This window comes from Rhamphochromis longiceps, linkage group LG4 (genome assembly GCF_057381845.1).
Source record: "Rhamphochromis longiceps isolate RC_006_pf linkage group LG4, R_longiceps_female_GT1.1, whole genome shotgun sequence".
NCBI lineage: Eukaryota > Metazoa > Chordata > Actinopteri > Cichliformes > Cichlidae > Rhamphochromis > Rhamphochromis longiceps.
Genome location: NC_140560.1, coordinates 33,247,882 through 33,271,786, shown reverse-complemented (window position 1 = coordinate 33,271,786; position 23,905 = coordinate 33,247,882). Strand labels below are relative to the sequence as shown.

The following is a 23,905-nucleotide window of genomic DNA, read 5'->3' as shown; positions in this document are numbered from 1 at the left end:
GTGTCTAACAACACACGTGCAACCCTGTTACCTAAATTAGCCTGAAAAAGAAAGAGATAAAACAGTGACATGATATAACAAGGAAGAAGTGGCATGATCAAGTCATGTGCTAACAGCATGGAAAGACCAAAGGTCAGTCCTCTTTGACCTAGTTTGTATTTTTCCAGTCTTTTCTTATTAGATTGGTGTGTCAGTCTGGATCTGGTCATCTTTATCTCCCAGGTTGACCCAAAGCCACCAAGGTGTCCTGCTTTTGGCAACAGGTGACCTTCAAATGGACCCCTGGATCATGTGAGGTCAATGTTTTAGATAAGAATATAACAGATAAGCTTCCATTCACCGACATAGGTTTTGATTGCTGGGTGGGATGGCCATGTAAAGTGTGGGATCACTTGGTCTTCCCTCAGCAAACTGTGAGCATCACTTACTTTTCTACATTTGTTGAATTTTTGGGTGCCATCCGCATCTAAAGTGGAACAAGTTAACATAAAATGGAATATAAAGCCACGAGACCATCAGGCATTATCCTCAAATGGTCTAATTTTATCACTGCTGAGTCAACACACACATAAAGGCTTGGGATAAAAGTCAGAGTATAAACACACTTACAGCGTTTTCTGACATCAGGCCATAGGCACAGCACGGTGAGCTGATATTCTCTTTCTTTAATCTTTTTCAGCCATCTGCTGTCCTCCGATGTCCATCCGTTTTCTCTCTGTGGACCCTCCCTTCCTTCACAATACTGCAATATCACAGTGTTGTGATATTGTCACAACTTGTTAACTATAAATTAACTACTAAACTTAAGAAAATAGGATTATATCAGTTATTTGAACACAGCAAGCCTGAAAAGGGGTTCACGTGGGTGTAAAGTAATACTATTCTGAACTCCCCAGACAAATGGCATTCATGATATAAGTTAAAACTAATATAAAAACTAATAAAAAGTGAATTTGCATGAAAAAAAAATCACCTTGGAAAGCAGCTTAGACCATTTAAAACTATATAGAAACAAAACATTGCATGTGGCAACCTTAATTGTTCCATGCAAGCTTTTTTAGCTTACTAAAATACGGAAGTCATGACCACATGTGAACATGAAGTTGGCCAAAGAACATGTCTAACAAAGTGTTTTAAGATGGTGCCTCTAAGCAGCCTGACGTCTTCACTCTGTTCTCCCATATTGCCAATGACTGCTCCAGGCAAACTGCTTCGATATCAATGTGTAGTCATCTTGCTTCTGCCTTTCAAAGTTCATTTAAATAGACCGTTTGCAGTCTGAAATACAGACATTGGACCAATTTGAGTTAAAAATGTAGCTTCACACAGATTCTGTTTTTTTTGGACATAAAACATTTTAAAGTGAGCCGTGCCAGCCATCTCAGCCCCGCTGTTTGAAACACAATCCATCTTTCTGTGCTTCTATTTTCAGACACACTGAATGCAGATACCTCACTGCTCTTTGGATTTTTGCCAGCCACTATTCTGGAGAGCTGAAATTTCTCAGAGATAAATAAGCACCCCCTAAATCTCTATGGACAGGTCTCAACTGGAAAACAATCCAAAGTAGTGTTACTGCATATTTTAAAGGGTGTCAAGCATTCAGTAACCCGGTGGCAGCATGCTTTACAAGGAGCAGAAGTGGAAAGCACCAATCGCTCTGTCATCACAAAGGCTCAGCTGGAGTATTCAAAGTGGCCGGATGACTTCATTCAACTATCAAAGAGTGTGTCTCTCAGCTGCTTGGAGGAGGAAAGTGTACCTCCCTTCAGCACTTGAGGAAACCTTAGTAACTGCTCTGTTTGTCTATGAGTTATTTTTTCTCTTTTTGCTAGATTTATTGAGCCCTCGAACGAGCGAGCTGTTACAGTGACTAAAATGACTGAGTCTTGTTTGTAGAGGTTTATGATTTTAAATATTTTATGCAGAAAAATTCATAATCAAAGCTTCTGTAGCAGTAAATCTTTCTCCTCTGGATCTTTTGGGCCTGCAAAACATTCCAAGTGAACAGATGTGGAAAATGAAAATAAAACCTGACAGCTTCCTGTTATCGCTGTTACACAAATGGGCATGTCCCTGGAAAACAATGAGAATTTGTAGTATTAGACTGACAAACTGATGGAAGGAAGTGTTTTTATGGCCACAAGACATAAAATAATACACTGCAGGGGCCATAAATGCTCCCACTGTTTGTTTACGCTGTCCAAGCTTGTGTTTATTTTCTATATTTTATTATTAATAAATCTGCACGCAAGAGCATACAATGCTGCTGTTTGGTATGACAACTTCCTCATTAGAGAGGCAACTGCACAAAATTGTGACTTCTTGTTCTTCTAACCCAAATATTCTGGCAGTTTCTATTGACTGTAGTTTATAAGAGTCAACACACTTGACTCCCACAAATAAATAAGAACATGCAGCGAATGTGCAGAGCTGCAGCTACATCCCTACTGAAACCAAAGGAATATAACCAGATAGATAAATAACTAAAAAAAAAAAAAGCACTAACAGGGAAACAGGAGTTCCAGAAACCCTAAAAATAAACAGCTTTCATTTATGAACATTTATCAAGTGATGGAGTTAGAAAAAACATGCATTCAGTTCTGATACATTATTTTTGATATTCATGGGCACATACGCTGTATACTGCATATCTAAATGTACCTCTCAGTGTCCTAGATTGTCCCACACAAGCATCCTCTTTGCCCCATATTTCGCGAGACATTAGCCTGCATTGAGAAATAAGCCACCTAATATACAGTTTGCATGTATAAAATGAGTGTGGAAAGAAACATTGAACAGGCATTTGATTAGAAACCCACAGAGCGCGTGCGCGCACACACACACACACACACACCTCACTGAGGTAAAATTTGGAGTCAAAACTCTAAAATTTACCTGATGTCTGTGTTTTTAATCTTTAAATGGGTGAATTTTTGTCGATTTATGGTTAGAAGGCAGAGCGTTACAACCTTCCAATCACATCACGTGTTTTGTTTCCTGTTTATTTAATTCAAACTAAACTGTGCAACTACCTACCATCAATATCTCGACTTGCATTCATTTTTTTGTTAATTAAAATGATTACTTTTGATAACTTTGAACCACTGCTGCATGTTAGAAAAACTCAATCTTAAAATAAGCATGATTTCACTGAACCCATTTCCACTGAAATTGAAATATGAACGTGTGTGTCCGATGTCGTCCTGTTAGTGTGGTGAAGGAAAGCATTAACGTGAAACCCGTCAGCCTACATGCAGTCACAGATTGCACTGTGATCAACAAAATACCAAAAGGCACCATTTGTCAGTTTTAGCTTAGGCTTGGTCCTCATTATAGTGATTTCTAAAAATAAGAGGGGGTGTGAATCCAACTGTAATAAAAGAGGAAAGAAGAGGCTGGCAACATGATTTCATTTCACTTTTTTCAAAATCATCCAGTTCACGCCCAACACGATCACTTGTCACACTCCTTTTGATTTTGTAAAGCATCTCTCGGTGCCGTCTGAGCCAGCTGAAGTCAGATGAATAAGTAAATGCACATCCAGGGGGATAAATGGGCCAACCGTGCCACTGACTCATCCTCCAAATGTTTGACAGACAATACAGGCAGCCCCCGCAAAAGAAATAAAGCAAAACAGCCTTGAGGCAGGAAAGACGTGGAAAAATTACGCTCTCGCTCCCCTCGAACGAAGCTGCTTTTGGTCTTCCTGCAGAAAGCTTTTAGTAACAATTGAAGATGAAAAGAAAACCAGACACAAGTGTATAAATTCCATTTTATTTCTACCTTTAAACAGAGACAAATCGTGGTCGACTTGAAAACAAATGAAATACAAATAAAAATACTATTTATATCCGTTGTCTTGTTATCTTAATCGTAACAATCTAATGATTTTATTTCTACCCAGCGACAGTGCATGGTGCAAAACATCCCTGATTGATTAAAAAAATCCTAGACTAAGAAGCTTTGCAGTATCTGGGGTTAAATTTGTCAATAAAAACCAAGACTGAGAGAAAAAGCGATGAAAGCGCCGATTCTTAGAGGTAACAACTGTAAATATAGCGAAGCAATTTAAAAAGTCATAAGCGTTTGTACAGCTATGAAATGGGAGTGAAAGTGGCCTTTATTGGACCGTTTTACAGTAGCCACTTACTGTTGTGGAGATAGCCTCAAGCCTTGTATAAACCCTTTGTTATCCTATAATATCACAAATTTCCATACATTTTCAGATATCTTTGTAAATCATATCAGCTTCCCCACCCACCCACCCACCCACCATGCACCATTCACCAGCATGCCAAGCCCGAGCTTCATTTAGCCACTTTGAAATATGAACACAAACTGAAATCACTCACACGTACACATATTCTGCAATAATGGCATCTAAGCTTGGATTTTTCTCAGTACATGAATCATATCATTTTATTTGAATATATTTAAATTTCACTTCCTGAGTTGAAATTACTCAATGTGAATCAGACATGAGCACACGATGAAATCTAATGATGCTCCCCCCACCAGCCTTTTTCTGCACTATCCGCTGCAGTTAAGAGTCCCACTGTCTGTCCCCTGTTAAAAAGCCATCACGCACGGCTTTCTAACAGCCACGTGGGTTTGATAGAAATCGCAGTGGGGCTGGGATGACTGTGACTGTTTGTGTACATGAGAATGCAAGGACAGATGAATGAAATCAGACCGACCAATGATGCAACGGGGCAAAAAAAGAAAAAAAGTTTCAGAAAAGGGCAGTAAGACACCCTGAAACACTGCAGGGAGATTTCTCCAGCAGTTTACAACAGCCTGCGCTGAACTATGGCCCGCTTTCACTGGGAACACCCTGTTTGCCACGGAGGGGGTGGGGGTTGGACCAGCTCTAACATTAGGAGGTAACAGAGATGGTTCTCATTAAAAATTCATGAATCTGGAATCTGAATCAAGTCAAGGTGATCACATAAGAGGGGCAGCAGGTGGTACACTTGAATAATACCCAGTAGCATATGCTCAACTCTTGTCTATGACTCTTTTTTTAATTTTCAGTGAGAAGAAATTCTGAACGTGCTCAAAGCAATGATTGCACTCAAGCAATTAAAGTAATTCCACAATCTGGGCAACATATTTTACAAAAAGCGATCTAAGAAGCGTAGATAATCATCTACCTCGCTGCCACACAGCATTAGCTGCTCAGCCTCACGCTGGATTCACTGAGAGTTCACTGCACATGATTATCTTTAATATAATCCAGCCCCCCTTGGATTTATTTATCTTCTCAAATATCAGTGTTAAAACTGGCAAAACACGAGCTAAACTTGCTTGCACCCCCATTCAGTGTGGGTTTTTACATTTAAATAAACCCACTCTTCGTTTCATCATAGAAAACAAAGAGTGAAGTGGTCTCAGCTGGAGCATTTTGAAAGGTCAGAGTGAATGAATCACCATCTCGTCTCCATTTGTTTTTATGTTTTGCTTTTTTTTTTTTGTTGCTTTTAATGAGTGAAAATGTGGGGGAAAAAAAAAAAAAAAAAAATCTCTCATCTCCTCAGCAGGCATCTTAAGTATCGTGTGCAAAGTTCAATACAGATGCAGTGTCAGTGGCGCCTATTTGTGCAACATGTTAACTGCACGTGGTGATGTCATTTACCTTCCTGGTCCTCTCAGCCTTGCAAAAATAATCATTAGCTGCATCAGAAGCCAACAATCATTAGGAAAAAAATAAACATTTAGGATTTTATTTGATAAAAACAGCAACGTCTGGCTCAACCAGATTTGTGTTGTTCATTTGTTCACGATTTTTCCACTTATGTGTAAATGCCACTTTGTTTCCACTAGGTGTTAAACTAACCCAAACTTACACATCCTAGCTTCTACGCTTTGAAAGTCTCGCTTATAAAACACCGCCTGTCAATTCAAGGTACCACAGAGAGAGAAAAAAACGAAAAGAAAAGCAGCCATTATGCGTGACAAACATAAAGCAATGGCAAAGTGATCAACATGATGGCATGCCTCAAATAAATGGTTATTTTTTATTCAACTTCAGTGAACTAAAAACGAGAAAAAGAAAAAGTAAAACCACATTGGTTTCATTTATCTACAGAGAAAAGAGGAAGAGAAAAAAAAAAAAAAAAAAAAAAAAAAAAAAAAAACTATTTCACATCCATGACTGAAATCATTGGTTTTCAAAAATGGAAGAGGAAAGAAAAAAAAATATATATATATTATTGTGAATCCATTTCATTCGAGGACTCACCTGCACATATATCCACCCGTGCACCCAGTGTGTGGTATGTGCCGTTACCGTATGACCGTGCAACTTGATCCCCAAAAACCCAGCACCCCCCTCCCGACCCATCACATAACACAGAGATACACGGACCTCAGAGACAGGATGTACAAAAGCTTGTGTTTAACATCAAACAGTGCAGGCCTTACTGTAAACAGCTAAGCCACCCCCCCACCCCTTTTTTACTCCTCCTCTGCAAGGTTTGAGCTTATATGAAGGATGGGCAGAGCCCACCTCTACAAAATGACAGGAAAACCAAACGCAGGACACAGGAGGAGGCAGAAAACATACGTACAGAACACAGAAGCTCCCTCTGCATCATTCACTTTTTTTTTTTTTTTTTTTTTTTAAACACACTCATTCACGCAAAATTCAACCAGTCAACCAAACGAACAGTTAAAAATAGTTTTAGTGAGAAAAAACATGATTGAACCCTGGACAGTTGGTTTCTTTGTTGCCGTTTGGTGACAAGGGAGACAAAAGGTTTGGGAGGTAGAGGAGGAGAAATAAAACAACAACAAAAAAGAAGCATTGGGCCAACAGGGGGTGGCAGGTTGTGGGAAGTGGACCCAGTGGGTGTTATTTCTTGGCCTTGGTGGCCTTGGCTGAATTTCGCGGAGGGGTGACCGGCCTCCCTGATCCCATTCCTCCCCCAGCACCGTAAGGATATAATTTCTTATCTGCTGGCTTCAGAATCTGTGAGATGGACAAAGAAGTAATCAATTAGATCGACAGACACACACAGTGAACTCTAATTTTATAGTTAATTACAATTAAAATTCTACCATCACTACATATGCGAGCCATATATTGTATCATTTTAGTGTGAAACTACTAAACGAAACAAATTTGTTTTCCGAAAAGTTATTAGTTCTGTTCTCCACACCTGGAAGGAGCACATGAGCGTCTCATCCACACTCATCATGGCACCAGCGTTGTCAAACTCTCCACAGTAGTTGGGAGCGGAGAACAGAGTGACGAGCTGCCTCTTTGCAAAAAACTCGTAACCATCTTCAACCACCTGAAGACCAAAAGGAAACCATCAATGTTACATATTAAAAAAAAAAAATTAAACAAAAAATAGAGGCTAGTGCCATTCAAGAATCAGATCTATAGTTTAATGTTATGTCACTCAGGCATTGTTAAAAAATAGAATATATCATACCTACATTGAAACACCCTCACAGTTTTCTTTATAAGTATTTCCACCAGTGTTTGTTTGGTCTGGGGCTTATTTTTGTTTGTGTTTTAGATGTTTTTGTCACAGCTTTGAAGTTAGCTAATGCATCTTCATAATCTACAGTTCACGTCCCGTTTTCTGAAGACATTTAAATTTTTTTTAAATATGGTAAGAAAAACACTACAAATGCCTCTGATTAGTCCTATTAAAACACAGCCACACAATGCATCGTGATTAATAAGAATTAAGGGAACACTTCTTCAGTCAATGAGTCTGAAATGTACTATACAAAGATGAATTTAGTAAACATTACCTGATGCGCCCTGCATATTAGGTCCATGTCATGTTTGTGCAAAAATTTGGCCACCACATCTGCACCGAATGTGAAGGAGACTCCACGGTCGTTTTCACCCCAGCCGAGCACATCTTTGTCTGGGTCAGCCCACAGCAGGTCGCACAACAAACCCTGGTCAGGCACGTCTGTGGGTCGCATAACTCTGCGGATCTGCTCCATTGACTGGAGATCAGGAGAGAGGCCTGAGAGAGGAAACATTTTTGAAAAATACATAAATATGTGCCAACATTTGCTTCTTGGATCAAATGGTTTAGGCTTCGTAAAGTCACGTATTAACAAGGCCCACCTCCATGACAGCAGAAGATTTTCTCATCTACAATGGCAGCCACAGGTAAACAATTGAAGCAGTCTGTGAAGGTCTTCCACAATTTAATGTTATACCGTCGCTTACCTACCCCCCCCACCCCCCCCCCCAAAAAAAAAAAAAAAAAAAAAAAAAAAATTAATGCAAGATTTAAAGTTGCAAATTTGCCTTGGTTTCCTTTTAGAAGCCTCTTTTGTACTTACACTCATCATAAAAGCCATAGATTCGATTAATAGAGGCGCATTCATGGTTGCCACGCAGCAGGAAAAAGTTCTCTGGGTATTTAATCTTATAGGCTAGAAGCAGGCAGATGGTCTCCAGTGACTGCTTTCCTCTGTCGACGTAGTCACCCAGGAACAGGTAGTTGCTTTCTGGGGGGAACCCTCCATATTCAAAGAGCCGGAGCAGATCATAGTACTGACCATGGACATCACCTGCAGGGGGCAGCAGAGATGTGCAATTTAAAAACAACATGCTTTCACTGCTTCTGCCAGAACAGCCCACGCTTATCAGCTGATAAAAGCGTTAATTACAGACAAGCAAACAAGGAGAAAACCCTCTCATAATGACCGTCTTCTCCTGCGCCAGAGTGCGCCTGAAGTGCATCCTCTGAGACCCACATCATCTCTTTGTCCTGTGAAACTCACCAACCCCTTTGGTTAATTAAAACTCACCACAGATTTTCAGGGGAGCCTCCAGTTCAAGCAGGATCGGCTGGCTCAGGAAGATTTCACGAGATTTGAGGCAGAGGCCACGGATCTCATTCTCGGTCAGCTGGACGTTCTTCCCTGGCCGAGATCCTTTGACTAAAGAGGGGGTTAAAAAAAAAAAAAAAAAAAAAAAAACAACACACAGGGATGAGAAATTTAAGAGATTCAGCAACACCACAAAGAGAAGAGATCTGTAAATAAGACTGTTTTACGTCAGTCTTCATTCAATCAAAACGTGATCCTCAGATTTTGAACCAGACCACCAGATTGGAAAATTAACACCTCCCACCAACCAACTGCTGACAAATTCTGTTAGCAGACCAGTCCAACAGACACTTTAGCAGGTAGACACATCATTTGGAGGTAATAATACACTACAGATTTTGGAAATAACACGGTACTAACACAAGACACACTTTTAAATGCTTACCAAAACATAACACCACAACATGAGCTTGTGAAGTATGCAACGAGAGGCAGCATCTGAGAAAACCTGATCAGTGGAAAATTGCTAGATATGCACAACCTCGTGTTTCTGCTTAGGCTGCAGTTCAAACCAAAGCTAGAGGACGTGAAACCCACTTCCCCTTCTCGCTAATGTGGCTGCAGCAAAGAGATAGCAAACACTTCATTAGGACTGTAAATATGCACAGTGAAGAAGCAACGATTGGCACGCTACTGGCTGTAAAACCAATGTCTCAAAAAAAAAAAAAAAAAAAGCAAAGAAAAAAAAAAAAAAGCAACGACACAGGCTGTATCATAAACATAATCAAGGGCCCTCTACCAGGTTAACACTAACACACACACACACACACACACACACACACCAAATTAAATCAGATGCATCTTAACAAAAAGTATTAAACAAAACAACAACAACAAATTATATTCCAGGTTTAAAAGAACGACTAAACTAACCAGCCATGTGTTAATCCCTGAAACTGTGCTACATGGTTTTCTTTATAAACAAATGACTGCAGTGAACTTTGGACTAATTTTAAGACAAAACAAGGAATTTGAAGACGTGACTATGGTTTGTGGCTTTAACAATTACTGCTCAGAGCTTCCACCAGTGCATGCATGACAAGCCTGGCCTGTGATGACCTTCCACATCAGTGTGTTTTACGTTTTTAATATATGAGTAGACACATTGCTACAGGCTGCAACATGAAGCAAAGTTAAACTGAAAAATGTGCCAAAATTAACCATGGTGGAAAATGAAACAAGCTGCTCATCTGCACACACCTTTTAAAACTTGTTCTTAATTCTTTAGCTTTGTCATAACATAAAGCAAACCTCCAGTGGATGGGAGGAGCCCACAAGACAGCTTTTCTTCACCTTTAATCTCACTAAACAGGCATAATGATAAAGTGCTCTTGCTTCTTTCCCCACAAATGTTTCCAAGAAAACATTTTCTTTCACTCCACCAGTGTTCAACGTCTAAGTGGCACCACTGTCTTTGCTGCTTACTGTATCAAAGCGGATTAGCTAGCTTAACCAGAAACTATGACATCTCTGATCAACTTCAACCTTGTTGTGTGGAGAAAAAAAAATTGTAATAATTGTGCTTAATTTTGCACTTTTTATTAAACCCTAATCTGTTCTTAGCAGAAAACGTGTGAAATGCTTGCACTGTGGGGTCCTGCAGCAGTCACCTTCCTGCTGCATTTTCCACACCACTATGAAATGTTCTGTTCAGCACATAACAACATGTTACCGAGGGCAAGAAGAGGAAGAAAACAAAACAAAAAAAAAAAAACATTGATATTAATTAGTGAGTGTTGCTTAAACCGGTTTACTTCACAGACCAACTCATAAGTACCGTAGTAGTGGTCGGTGAAAACTGTCAGTGGTCCGAACAGGCCAGCAGGTGACTTAACTTGCCCCACCAACTTTGTTTAAACTGTCCTCAGCCTATCAGGTCATGGTCAGTTATGTCAAACACTGCACACTTGGCTTCCTGATCCGTACGGGTAACCGGATTTGTTTTATAAAGGTACCCTTAAAGCTGAATTAAGGCATAGGGAGTAACTTTTATGGCCAACAAAGTGAGCCACAATTAAAGCGGTAGCGACAACATCTACACTCAGCCTGTGGTGTCAAACTGGTAACAAGCCAGTAAAAGACATCTGTAATTATGCCATTAGGTTAGCATGTTGTTCTAGATAGTAAGAGATGATAGATATGCATGATAACAAATGGATCAAATTGTTGAGCATCTGCAAATTTAATACTTACAGCAATCTTGTGAGGAAAAAAAAAAAAAAAAAAAAAAAGGCTTTTGAAAACCTAATTTTTAACTTTTATCTTCCAGGTAAGACTTTAATGACTAGCAGGAATCCTGATTATATGTAAACGGGCTCAAAACAAGTCCATGGGATATGAAAATGTTCAGGAACAATTAGTAAGCATATAATTAAGACAAAGAATCTGTGCTAACAGTTTTCCTGTTATTTTTGCCCATGTGATAAACAAAAAGCTTGAGTAATTATGACCAAAAATTTTGTATTTTTTGACCATCCTGGTTAGCGTCTTTTTTAAAATAAAAATTTTTTAAAACAAAAAACTCAGTTTCTGTCACAGAGAGCCTTTGCTGATGGGATGTTAAGAATTCAGCAGGTTTGTCTAGTGTGTGTTCAGCCATGTGTTTTCACACTTACCACACAGTCATGATAAAGACTTGAACAAGTCCAACTAATTTTCCTGACAAACTGTCGGAGCCACATCACATAAAACAGTCGCCGACACAGCTTTAATGCTAGAAAAGGTAGGAGTGTGATGTAAATGACAGCCACAGGAAGAGGGGAAAAAGTATCTGGGAGTCTCACAGGCAGTGTGAAATGATTCAGACCAAAATATTTGTCCACTGACACACCAGCTGCAGGGTGTGGATGTGATGCCATGTTAATCTGCAATTCAGTCCACTGCACACTTACACAAGACTGCTTGCGATGGAGTTTGGAATCAGGTTTGTTTGTATCGGCGACAGAATCAATCACACCCCCGCTCGTACATGTGCTGCTTGATGCCAAAGCAGCTCCTGACACAAACTGTATAAGCCTTCTAATGAGGAGTCTCATTCCCACCCAGTACATTTCTACACAGGCTAATGAACAGAGTAATATACTTTATGGAAACAACTACCTCCAACAGTCTGAGTGACAATTATATTCAAGCTGCAGGTAAACAGAGCTCTCTCTAATGGTACTGATTTAATGGCTGTCAGGTGTACAACGGCTCAGAGATAAACACTTCCCTTTTACATACCAAAAAGAGCGAACCAATGCAGGGCAGCCCTTTTCACACTGGATTTCTCTGACAATATTAAACATTTGAGATGGCTATACCTGCTGCTGATGAACCTCAAAACAAGCTCAGCCAAAACTGTGTAATTATATTTAAACTGTTCCTTGTAGCGCTGCAACGATTCATCGAGTATTTCGAATAATTCGATTATAAAAAAATTCCTGATACAAATTCTTTGCTTCGATTAACACATGGCTCTGTAGTGTGCTGACGTGTCAAATGATGTAAATGTGAGCATTACACCCAGACCTGCAATACAAACGTCTTTAAGGGCAACGATTGAATACAGAGTCAAACAGTCCCTAGTATTTATATAAAAAAATTAAAAAAAAAACTCACACACACACAAAACCCCAAACAAAACAAAAAAACATTGGCAACGTCATCACTTTTGTGTTATGTTATCAGAGTTTTAACACTGCGCCAGAGTCTGTTTACACACAGTGAAGAGCAAAGAGGCGGAGCCATTACCGAGACAGTGAGCTCAGGCTGAGTGAGAAGAAAAAAAAAAAACAACCCAAAAACGTGTATCTAGTGTCCAAAACAGGAGCGCTGTTCCTGTGATCACCTTTAAAACCTTTGCCGGGAAAAAAAGCTAGCAGGAGTCCTTCATCAAACCACCCGATCAACAAACTCCAACGTGAAGAAGAGTAAACTTTATATCTGCTCCATCCACCGCCATTTGTTTTACACCGTGAAGAATCTGCAGCAAGCCTCCAGAAGTTGTATCAAAATATGCGGATAAACTGTTAACTTAGTCTGATACCCGGGCGCCAGTTTAGCTCGGTGCATTGAGCAGGCGATCATGTGCCGTACGGCTGAGAGCAGCCAGCCCAGGTTTGACCCGCGGGCCGCGGCCCCTTGCCGCATGTCTTCCCCCGTCTCTCTCTCCCTCTGCTTTCCTGTCATTTCTTCACTGTATCTGTCAATTACAAAAAAAAAAAAAAAAAGCTGTAGGCTGGTTTATTTTTAAGAAGTTTGAATTTCAATATGGCATGTAGATACAATCAAAGGTTTTAGCTCAAGTATCTCTGATCTTGTTCACTAGTGAGGGGGTGAAGGGAGCGGGAGATTGACAGAACAAATGGTGCTGCAGCTGCAGCGATGCAGATGCTACCAGTCCACATGGTAAAAAAGAGAGGTGAGCATAAAAGTGAAGTTCTCAATTTACCGGTCAATCTGCATCCCTACCCTCACCCTATGTTCACGAGCTTTTTGTAGTGAACACAAAAAGAAAAAGAAAAAAAAGATCATCAAGGCTAATCAAAAACAAGACCTTCCACGAAAGGTAAATCAGCAGAATGACCACAAACAACATGATGACCTTCTGTTGAGTAAGGTAACAAAGATCAGTTGCGCATTTGTGTATGATTACATCACCCCAAATGGCCATTTCGTGCCAGGAAAAACCCCAATTTCATGTCCTAACCATTAAGCAATTCGTCAAAAACCCACTTCAAACATGCCCCATGTCATTCAATTTAACTTCACAAAGCCACATTTAAATGAAATGCCATTCTAATGACACCAGAGCAGTGCTAATGATTTGATCTCCGTATTAAAAATGTTGTTTCATTAAACTTGGAACATACCCTTGTGGTTAAAGTGCATTTCTCTGCCATTAGTAAGACCAAACATTTAAGAAGTACTGACTAGTGAATCTGAAGCAGCTGAGCTGTAACAGTAAAGTTGTCAAACACTTTTTGCAGGCTCATTCATAACCTTTAAAAATAATCCTGTTATCCACGAAGCAACACACAGAAGATGAAGATCAGAGCAAGCAGCCATGTTATGCCCTTATTATCACGGTCATATTTAAAGCAGAGGAAGGCAAATATTTATTAATACAGCTGATTATTACTACAGCTCTCGCTTACTCATCATGCTAATAACATGGCTTGTATTCTGCCAGTGTAAGTGTTCTTTTTCTTGTTTTGATAACACAGGAAATGTGTAGACGCAGTCCTGTTTGAAAACTTCTCTACTTTTTGCTTTTCAATAAAAGTAGCTGTTGTTAATTGTTTATCAGGTCCAACAGTAAGTTGTGATCCAAAAGCGATGCAGACACCACCACACAATGACCAACATAAATAAACATACTACAGTACCACATTAACTACACTTAAAGAATTCAAAAATCCTTTATGGGCTTTGAATAAGCCTCCAAAGATATGCCACTACTTGTGTGTTGCTAAACACAGCATGAGACATAATTAAAGGCCATCTCACATCAAAATAATCCAGGTTTTAACAGTGGCTGCGGAACACTTTTAAAAGGGATGGAGAGAGTAGAAATCAGCAGACTGACAGAGAATAATGGCAGTGTCCTGAAGTGACAACTAAAAACAGTGAAAGTAGATATAAATACTGAAGTGCTGCTTCCCACTTTAAACCTGGATTACAGAAGGCTAAGCACTGACAGAGCTTACTCCAAAGTTAGCCACACAAGCCAGTGGGCAACAGTAAGCTTATCATGAGGGGGTGCAGACAAAAGGCTTTCCAGTACACTGGTCAGGCAGTGGAAAACAAAGAGATGGAGCACAGCAGAAAGCTGAGGGGATGTCAGGGGTGCTGGAATCAACAGTTGAATCGCCCCAGCGCTGCCTCACTCAATGCCGGCTGTTCTGGCCTAGCTTACGTGATGCCACACTTGCTACGCATGCTACTAGAAGCACAAGCTAAGAGTTCAGTTAGCTCTAGACCTACGCAAGTAATCCAATTGAAACTACTTGCTACCCAAACACATTTAATTGGTTTGGTCTTGAAACATAGCCAGCATGGAGCAGGGATACCTCCTTGTCCACATGGGAGACTGAACTAGCATGAGGATAATTTCTCAACCTTTTGATGTAGTGCCTGCAGTGGGAGTCTGCCGCCTTTAACAGAACGCTGAGAATACAAATATCAGCTTACGAGTGGTTATCCTCACCAATGTGGATAAAAAAGGTCACGGTAGTTACATAAGTGGATATAAATACAGCCATTATCAGGCGTGTTTGCCTTCTCCTCTGTTTGGCAGACAGTCTTATCACAGCCCAAGTACAACAATCTATGTACAAAACACTCCAGCAGCAGCAGCAGCAGCAGCCAGCATGGCCCACAAAAGCACACTCTCTGGGAGGTACTTTGACTGCACATGCATATTTGTACATAATCCCAATCACCTCCACCAGCTCAGCTTAGGCTGATCATGCAGGGCCTATATTTAAAGAAGGTAAACAAACTGAGGGCTAAGGTCAAATTTATTAACAGCAGTGATCCTGGGATAAAACTCTATCCCAAATGTTATTTCTCAATTTACTGGTCAAAAGAACTTTTTTTTTTTTGCATCTTTTGGAAAGCTGCAGTGGTAGAGAGAGAGACAGAAGGCAGTGGTGGAGAATGAAGGTTCGACCTGCTGGGAATCAAACTGGAGACTGACTACTGACGTCATTTATACCCCTGTGGTAAGGCCTCCAACCACTCGGCTATCAGGTGGCCCCTAAAGGCATAATTTCAATGAATCACACTGTGTGGGAGAGATTTACCTCATCCATAAAGCACCCTGAAGTAATTTTGTGATTTGTCATGCTAGGTTATATCAGAGGTCAATAACTTTTCTATGTGCATGGAGCCACAAAACACATTTGGGCCTTAAAATAAAAGCAGCAAAGCCTATTTTTATATACATATATGAAGTAGCCTTTACTACACAAATGAAAATCTAAACAACACTTCTAATGTGACAAAATAACAAAAAGATTTTTCCATTTTAGCAGTTTCACATGGGAAAATTCATAATTGCTGTGCCCAGTGCACTGACATGCAAGGACAACTACAGGAGGTCACAACCTAGTTTCTTCTAACCGCAGTTTGAACTGTACCGCTGGGTCTGAGTACATTTATTCTTCTGTTTGATGTCCTCTGGGCTCCTATTACACAACCACAGCGCGGATGTGAAGATAAAACAGTCCTGTTTATTTCGCACACACTTAAAGCCACGACAAATTTGTCAGTGAGCAGTTAGATTTAAAGCAAGCATTTCCAGGACAGTTAGCATGTAGAGCAAACACAGAATATTGCTTACTTCATATCTGCTTCAGGAATGTCTCGGGATTTTTGTGATGCAATTGCAATACATTTGTTTACAACAACTACATATTTTACAGTAAGAACATAGCTTCAATAAATTTTAATACTAATGCAATTCTTGTTTTGAGAAACAAAGAAGTGACGTAAGCAGTTTGTACTGTGCTTAAAAGCAGCAGTGGAGCAAATGCAGCAAGGAGTCCCAAACAGTACTGACCTTTTATGGTAATAACACTGAAACAGTTTGTTACAATATTGTTAAACACTTAGGACTCTGGCAGGATGCTACACTCACTTTTAAAACCCAAATGGAAGACAAAACTTTTTTTTTTTTAATTATAAACACATTTTTCTTTATGGAGCTGTTGTTTCACTTTCACTGTACTATCCAAAACTTTGCCCCTGTTTGATTATGGTGATACTGTTTACACTGATGCCCTTGAGTCTATCACAGAGCACTGTTTATCAGCAGTGATGGTATCTCACTGCGGCACTGTCTTGTGTATGGTTGTTTGTTTTTTTTTTGTTGTTTTTTTAAGAGACTGTCAGATGCTAATCAACACTAAAAATTACTTTTGGATTACATACTCATTTGCAGGAGCATTGATACCACAGTGCCATCTTTAGCTCCTCCAGTTCAAGTCAAGTGGCTTCAATGTCATTTCAACCATTTGCAGTGGAACACTACACAGTGAAGCAAGACATTTCTCCAAGACCATGCTGCTACATATAACAGACAATCAACAAAGGACTACATAAAGTGCAAGTGTGCAAAAATTGCACAAAAAACCCAACCACAAAACAGACAGTCTAACACGCAGAAGTGCAACAATGACAGTAAGTTGTGCAAAAGACTGAGCATTGTGAAAAAAGTAACTTGATGTACAATAGTGTGCGTGTGATTGTGCAGATTAGTCCATGAGGTAGTGACGTACGTGTGTGTGTGTGTGTGTGTGTGTGTGTGTGTGTGTGTGTGTGTGTGTGTGTGTGTGTGCCAGTCCAGTCACTGAGTGTTCGGGAGTCGTGGGGTAAGAAACTGTTTTGCAGTCTGGCAGTGAGGACCCGAATGCTCCGTTATCTCCTGCCAGAAGGCAGCAGGGTGAAGAGGGGCACACACAGCCCCTCCCCTCACTAGCAGCTGAACAGTACTTGATGTTTAAAAACACTGAAAAATTTCAAGAGGTCAGTTCTGTTTCCATTATCAGACAGTCATTAATGTTAATCTGGCTAGTGCATACATTAATATTAGCCAGTATTCAATGGACACAAAACCAGAATCGAGGGGTCCACAAGCTAGTGTACTCCAAGTGCCATTCCCAAGCCTAAATAAATGGGAGAGTTGCATCAGGAAGGGTATCAAACATAAAATCTGTGCTAAATAGCCACAATAGCATCATGTTAGGTTATCATTAAGGTGGTGGCTAGCTAGTGTAGCTAATAACAAAATTATAATGTTAATGTGAAACCAGTCAGCAAAAGTTATCAGTCCAGCCCATATAACATAAACAATGTTAATTTAACAGGATGATATTACTGTGTGTGTCTGAATATGTTGTGTTCTCTTAAATTTGCAGACTGAAACAGAGAAAAGAAACTGTCAGCCGACCTTACCCGCTATATTTGTTCAGCAACAGAAATATGCTGTCAAGTCCTCGGACGTACAGCGATACCTCAGACAACCTAAATTATAGGTTTTGTTGTTTTGTTTTTTTAAATTCCCAATCTTGAAATATTTGCCATACACGCTCACCCTACAGTTATCTCACTGTCTGTTTGTTTTGGCTGTCTGTATGGTTCGAACTTCATGGTATCAAAAACAGTATAAAGCATTTTATTGAGTATTACAGTTTTCCAGGCATTTATAATCTGTATTTTTATATAAATTATATTTATAATTTTTCTAAGTATCATAACATCCCTAATATATTTTACAAGGCTTCTAAAAAAAAACTGCACTTCTAAATTAGGCCTAGTTATTGCCACTGCAGACTAACATTAAATGCATCTTTCATGGTATGTTTATACCAAATGCAAATCTGTTTTACCACTGCATAATTACATACGAAGACCATGTAAATGAATATAAAACAAGGCAAATCCTGATTCCAGGAAATTATAAACACCTGTGGAAATTCACTTTACACTGAAATGGAGGACAGACTTATTGATGCCATTTGAGGGCAGCTGAAACTCTGTTTCAACACCACTTTTAGATTATAAAACAAAAAACAAGAGACACAGGTCTTCATGTTACCTTGAAAATATGTTGTCGTTGCTGTAACTTGATTCAAGTTATTGGTTGCCCTTTTCCTCACGTGATCTAAGGCAAAAGTTTAAATACTTGGCCAACAAAAAAAAGGCACATTCTTCATATTTGTGTATCTGCAGATTGTCTTGCACATACCTTTCGTGACCTGAGAACATCTAGTCTTTGTAGTATGCACCTGTCTGCTCCTAAAGTGCATGTCTTTTGTACAGAGGCATCCTAACCTGTTTAAATAACCATTACATGGAGTACGTCCCAATCAGAGCATTTTTGTTTGTACAGCTCATTAACAAGTCTCTCAGGGAAGCAGACTACAAACGAACTCCAAAAATGCAGTTGCAAAAAAACAAAAATTCAGACAGTCCAGCCAAGCCAGCGAGAAGCAAGGTTATTATAATCAACTAGAACTAAAACCAGTTGTAAAGAAACATTTAAGCAAACTGAAATAAAAACAAGGTATATCCTCATTTTTTAGTCGTTGACAATTTGATCAAATTGGTTATCACAACCTTTGGTTCACGTAGTGTGAGCCAGATACCTTTTAATTTTGACATCCATTCTGAACTTCTGAAAATATCCCTGACAAATAACCTCCACAGTAAAATAAATATAAAAAAAAATAAAAAAATAAAAAAAGCTAAAAGACACTAAAACCAAACATTTTTGAAACAAAGAACGTGAACAATGAGAAAACCCCATCTGGAAACTAACTGAAACCAACTAACCAAAATCTGCATTTCGTTCTGAATAACTCAACAACTCTAGTGGGGAAGGGGCTGACTGCAAAAGAATAGAATAGAATGGAATAGAATAGAATTAAACTTTATTGTCATTGCACATGCACAGGTACAGGGCAACATGCACAGGTACAGGGCAACGAAATGCAGTTTGCATCCATCCAGAAGTGCTTTAGTGATATAGATATATATCACTAAAGCATATATATATTAGCAATAAAACTACTCTTACTCAAAGAGAATTAACACGTAAAATGGAAATAGTCCACTACGGCTACCGAGTCTGATCATTTCCCCTACATAAACTCAGAAGAAAAAAACAAAACAAAAAAACAAAACAAAAAAAAAACACAGGTAAAAACACAATATCCCTACGCAAATAGCGCATCAGAATGCGTAATTTGCATAAATAGGCGAGTAATGCTCATCTTTTCCAATTCTACAGCACTCTATAACGTCACGCGTTTCCCTTCTTTTGTAGACAGCACGACAGCAAATCATCTAAATTTAAAAAATATATAAAAAAAACAAAAAACCAGCACCCCCAATCTTTACGGTTTGCTAAACAATCTATAAAGAGCACTGTTGTTTTGGTTTCAACCGCTGATCCAAAACCAGCCACCGAGCCTGAGAGTAGAGCGATCTTAAGTAGGCTACTACAACACACTGTGTCCGCTTTTAACTGCAGCTGACCTACATGATGTACACAATTCACTGCCACCAAGACATGCCCTAATATAACAAACACTTGGCTGTGACGCGGATTTGATCCTCCTTACCTTCCAAGAGACGCTGAATTATAGAGTCGATGTTTAATTTGTCCGGCTCCGCCATTTTCTTTATTTTCTGACGTTCTCGGGCTCAAGACGATGGTTTTCTGTGTCTCACCTTAGATTTCTGTGAGGGAAAGATGGGGAATGGACGCTGAGAGTTACTCAAATTATAATGTCGTAATTCACTGAATGAGTCACACTTGCTAGTCGACCAATGTCAAAAAACAGTCAATGAGCTTAACCGAGCTTCTGCTAGCTAGGTAGCTATTAGCTAAGTATCATAAACTAGCAGCAGCAAAACTGAACCTTGGCTAGTGAGCAAACGTTAGCTAAATAATCAAACCTGAAAATAGATAACACGTCAAACCTTGTGTCCGGTTTAATATTAATCCTCCCGTGTTGAAATCTGTGTAAATATTTATCCCCTGAGTTCGATCTTGGCCCTTTTCCCCTCGGTTTGTCCGGGTCGCCCCACTCTTCCCCCAGGAACTTTAAAAGAGGGCCGTTTCTAGCGAAGCGTCTACGGTAACACAGGAGGGTGAATCAAACCGAGGTCTTCACACGTTTCTCAAAAAGCGATTGGTCAATCGCAGACCTCAGCTCCCCAATATTCGCATCTGATTGGATACACACTGGGTCCGTCTTATTCTTAGGCACCGCCTACAGCACTTTACAATGGCATCAATGAAGATTTAAATTAAAGCTCAAAGCGCGCCACCCAGTGTGTCGACGTGGAACTGCACTTTAAACCCTAAAACCACACTTTGATCTTAGTTATGCATCTTAGTTAATTGAAGTTGAGGCTTTTAATACAAGCAAAAATCTGACACACACAAGTGTGTGTTTAATAAACGAAATAAAACGATAAAAAGGTCTGTCAATGTGGTGAAATGCGCACGAATAATACAAAGGGCTTTTGTGCATCTTTTCATTAGTACTGTCAGTCATCTGTTACAGTCAGCTGTAAGCCACTATGGAAAATAAACAGTCTGATACAAAAACAAAAGTCCAAAACTAAATAAAAAGTAAGAGTACAGTTTCATGTGAAAAGCATGATTCTACATTTTTTAATTTTTATGCCTAGATGACTAGTGACATTAAATTTAATTTTGATAATACTTCAAAATAGAACTCAAAGTCTCTGAATGTGTTTAAAGGTGACTGCCAACTGGCTTGACTTTAGAAGGACTTTGGTAAAAATCTATTTTTAACAAAGAAAAACCCAGAATTCTTTGACCCCTACAGTATTGATCCCTCAGTCAATCTGAGGGACATTCTGCTGACATAGTTTGGATAGAGACCCTTTAAAGCAAGAACTGGGCCACCAAAGGGTCCCTTTGCCACACAAAAGCGACAATGAGAAACAATTAGAAGTATTTCTAGATCTACACAAGTGGTTCGATCTATATACTTAACATACTTCTCTCTACTTACATTTTTACATGTGGTTTTGTGCATTTTCCGCTGTGAGCAGGGAATTGTGGTTGCACAATCAAATTACAGTAGACCCACTGAATGTGTAAAGCTAAAATATTGTGTTTATGATTCTGAGTTATATAAAATAAAACGTAATTGAATTAATCGCTAAAATAACAAGAAATAAGTAGCAACGAGTGTCTTTCACTTGGCCTATGTGAATGTTTTTGGAATGTATCTCTTAATGTGTAGTGCACATAAAATTAGAAGTATTATTCCTTGTTCACTGTGTCTTTGCATCTGTGACATTAAAAGAGGTTTCATATCTTTCTCCTGATTTTGTTAACTTGTAGATGATCATTTTAAAATTTTATCCTAACCAAACAAGACTTCCTTTTAAGGCTAACGACATCAAGCTAGTTTCCTCTGGTCAGGTGGCAACCAGCTTGATGGTGCATCATCCTGTCATTAATAGTTGTGTGTCAGTAGGTTGTTTTTTCCAAAATGCATCACCTTTAAACGATGTGATTACCTGATGATGTGGCTGTTGGATTGGGCTGCTTGCAGAATTTATCAGCATTTGGCAGGTGGGAGGTGTTATCTTCTCAGTCTGGTGGTCTGATTCAAAATGTGAGGATCTCATTTTATTGCTCTCCATCAGTCCTTGTTCTGTCTGTCTTACAGCTTAGAGCATTAAGGCATAAAAGAAGTCCAGAGGCTTTGAGGCTTATTTAATGAGGAAAATCAACGCCAAAGACACAAAGACACACACTTTGAGAGAGCAAGAGGAGAACAACTGTAAATATGACTTTCAAATAAAAATACAGCGGATATTTATGTTGTTAGTCTCCTACTTTGTCTCCTTTACACTGATTCAAATAAATCAATCTAAAAACCTTCTCAGAATAATTAGATGGTATCTCCACTTCATTAGGGAAGGCATGCTAAATTTGACTATTATCACAATCATAAATCATTTTAAGATTTACAGGTTCTTGAAGTACATATGGGCTGAAATTTGCCACATTTTTTCCATCATTTTGAGCCTTCATGATTTCATTAGCACAGAGATAACCACATGAAAGTTTCAGTGGAGTAAAACACACTTAAACTCCAATCAAACTAGGTTTACACCGACTCCAAGAGTCACAATATAAAACTAAAATCAAATTTTTATTCAGAAGGATTTTTTCAAACACTGCTTTTAAGCAGAAATATTAATATACATTTGGCATTTTGTTTTACTTGCTTATGCTAAACTTCAAAAGGAATCATGTGATTGCTTATCTTCATCTTCTAGCGCATATTCAGATCATCCATTGATCCAGAGACCCTCTGTGATCCAGTTCCTTCTGTATGTTCAAATTGCAGAGATTTTGACAAAGATTCTCCATTTTATGCACAAATGTCAAATAAATGCAACTTTAACACATAATTTTCACACAGCAGGAATGATGACTAGAAGATGAGCCTGGCATCAAAATGTAGATAGAAGAAGACCTTGTTTTGCCACCTATCCCACATGGTGACATGGCCTCTGAAAGTTAGCCCCAAACACTTTTTTCCTCCATTGAATTATACAAAAACATATCAAGTATTCACTGTCTCTGTTCGTCTGAGTCATGCACATTAATTAATGCAGTTTTGCCATCGAAGCTATGATAAATCCCACGCTCAGAGTTAGTTATAGGAAAGAAATGCTGATTTTGATTTTAGATTAGGACACTCAGAGTGGGCTTAGGTTTCCACAATGTGTTTTTGAGCCCTGAAGATTTCACCTCAAGTAAACAAGTTAGAAGGTCTGAAAAATGCAGGAAAAATCACACAAATTTAAAAAGCGCATAATATTGATGCACGTCAGGGGCCTGTGATTTGGAAAATATTTATATTTTTAAGGTAAATCTTGCGTGGGCTCCCTAAATATGTCAAAATTATGGCACAAAAATGAAAAGAACAGAAAAACAACAGAAATCAAGTGAAAACCTTCTTCAGAATAGCTCCATCACACAGACAGCTCTGAACTGGAGATAAGAGGGGAAACACAACAGTGGACAACAGCGAACATGTGAGCAGAAGATCCTTTTCCACAACTGGAGCACTGTGATGAAACTGGGCCAGGACAAGCCCCATGTTGGTATTCAAGGCATTTACTAATTAAAAAAGAACAAATAACAGTTTTTTCTTGTTCTGTTTGGTTTGTTCTCGATTCTCATTGATATAAAGTTCACAGCTGATGTTCAGTTTCTGTGAAAATACAGTAAAATTCAGCTGTGTAGGCAAAAACAAACAACAATAGAGGCCACATTCCTTTTTATTTCTTCATGTCCTCATGATCCATGAAACCCAGCTCATGGTCTTACGTAAATAAACCCATTCCATCTCGGTTTCCAAAACTGATCTCCGTACACTCGTCATCAGAGTTTCAACAGAGGTAGGTGCGTAAGTGAGAGGAGGGGGGATGCAGGTAAAGAAAGGTGGGTGGTAATTGTGTAGACTGGGAATGCAGAGGGGAA

General features: G+C 39.2%; 1 protein-coding gene across 1 annotated transcript; it reads right to left on the bottom strand.

Annotated features, from left to right (window-relative positions):
• Window positions 1-5,710: 5,710 nt before the first annotated feature.
• ppp1caa (protein phosphatase 1, catalytic subunit, alpha isozyme a) lies at window positions 5,711-20,502 on the bottom strand. The gene is made up of 8 exons (XM_085404633.1): window positions 20,344-20,502; window positions 19,983-20,100; window positions 8,791-8,922; window positions 8,320-8,550; window positions 8,099-8,203; window positions 7,771-7,994; window positions 7,164-7,298; window positions 5,711-6,973 (listed from the first exon to the last, which is right to left on the bottom strand). The coding sequence occupies exons 2-8, from the start codon at window positions 20,035-20,037 to the stop codon at window positions 6,857-6,859; spliced, it is 999 nt and encodes a 332-aa protein (XP_085260759.1). The 5' UTR covers window positions 20,038-20,100; window positions 20,344-20,502; the 3' UTR covers window positions 5,711-6,856.
• Between the last annotated feature and the right edge of the window lie 3,403 nt (window positions 20,503-23,905).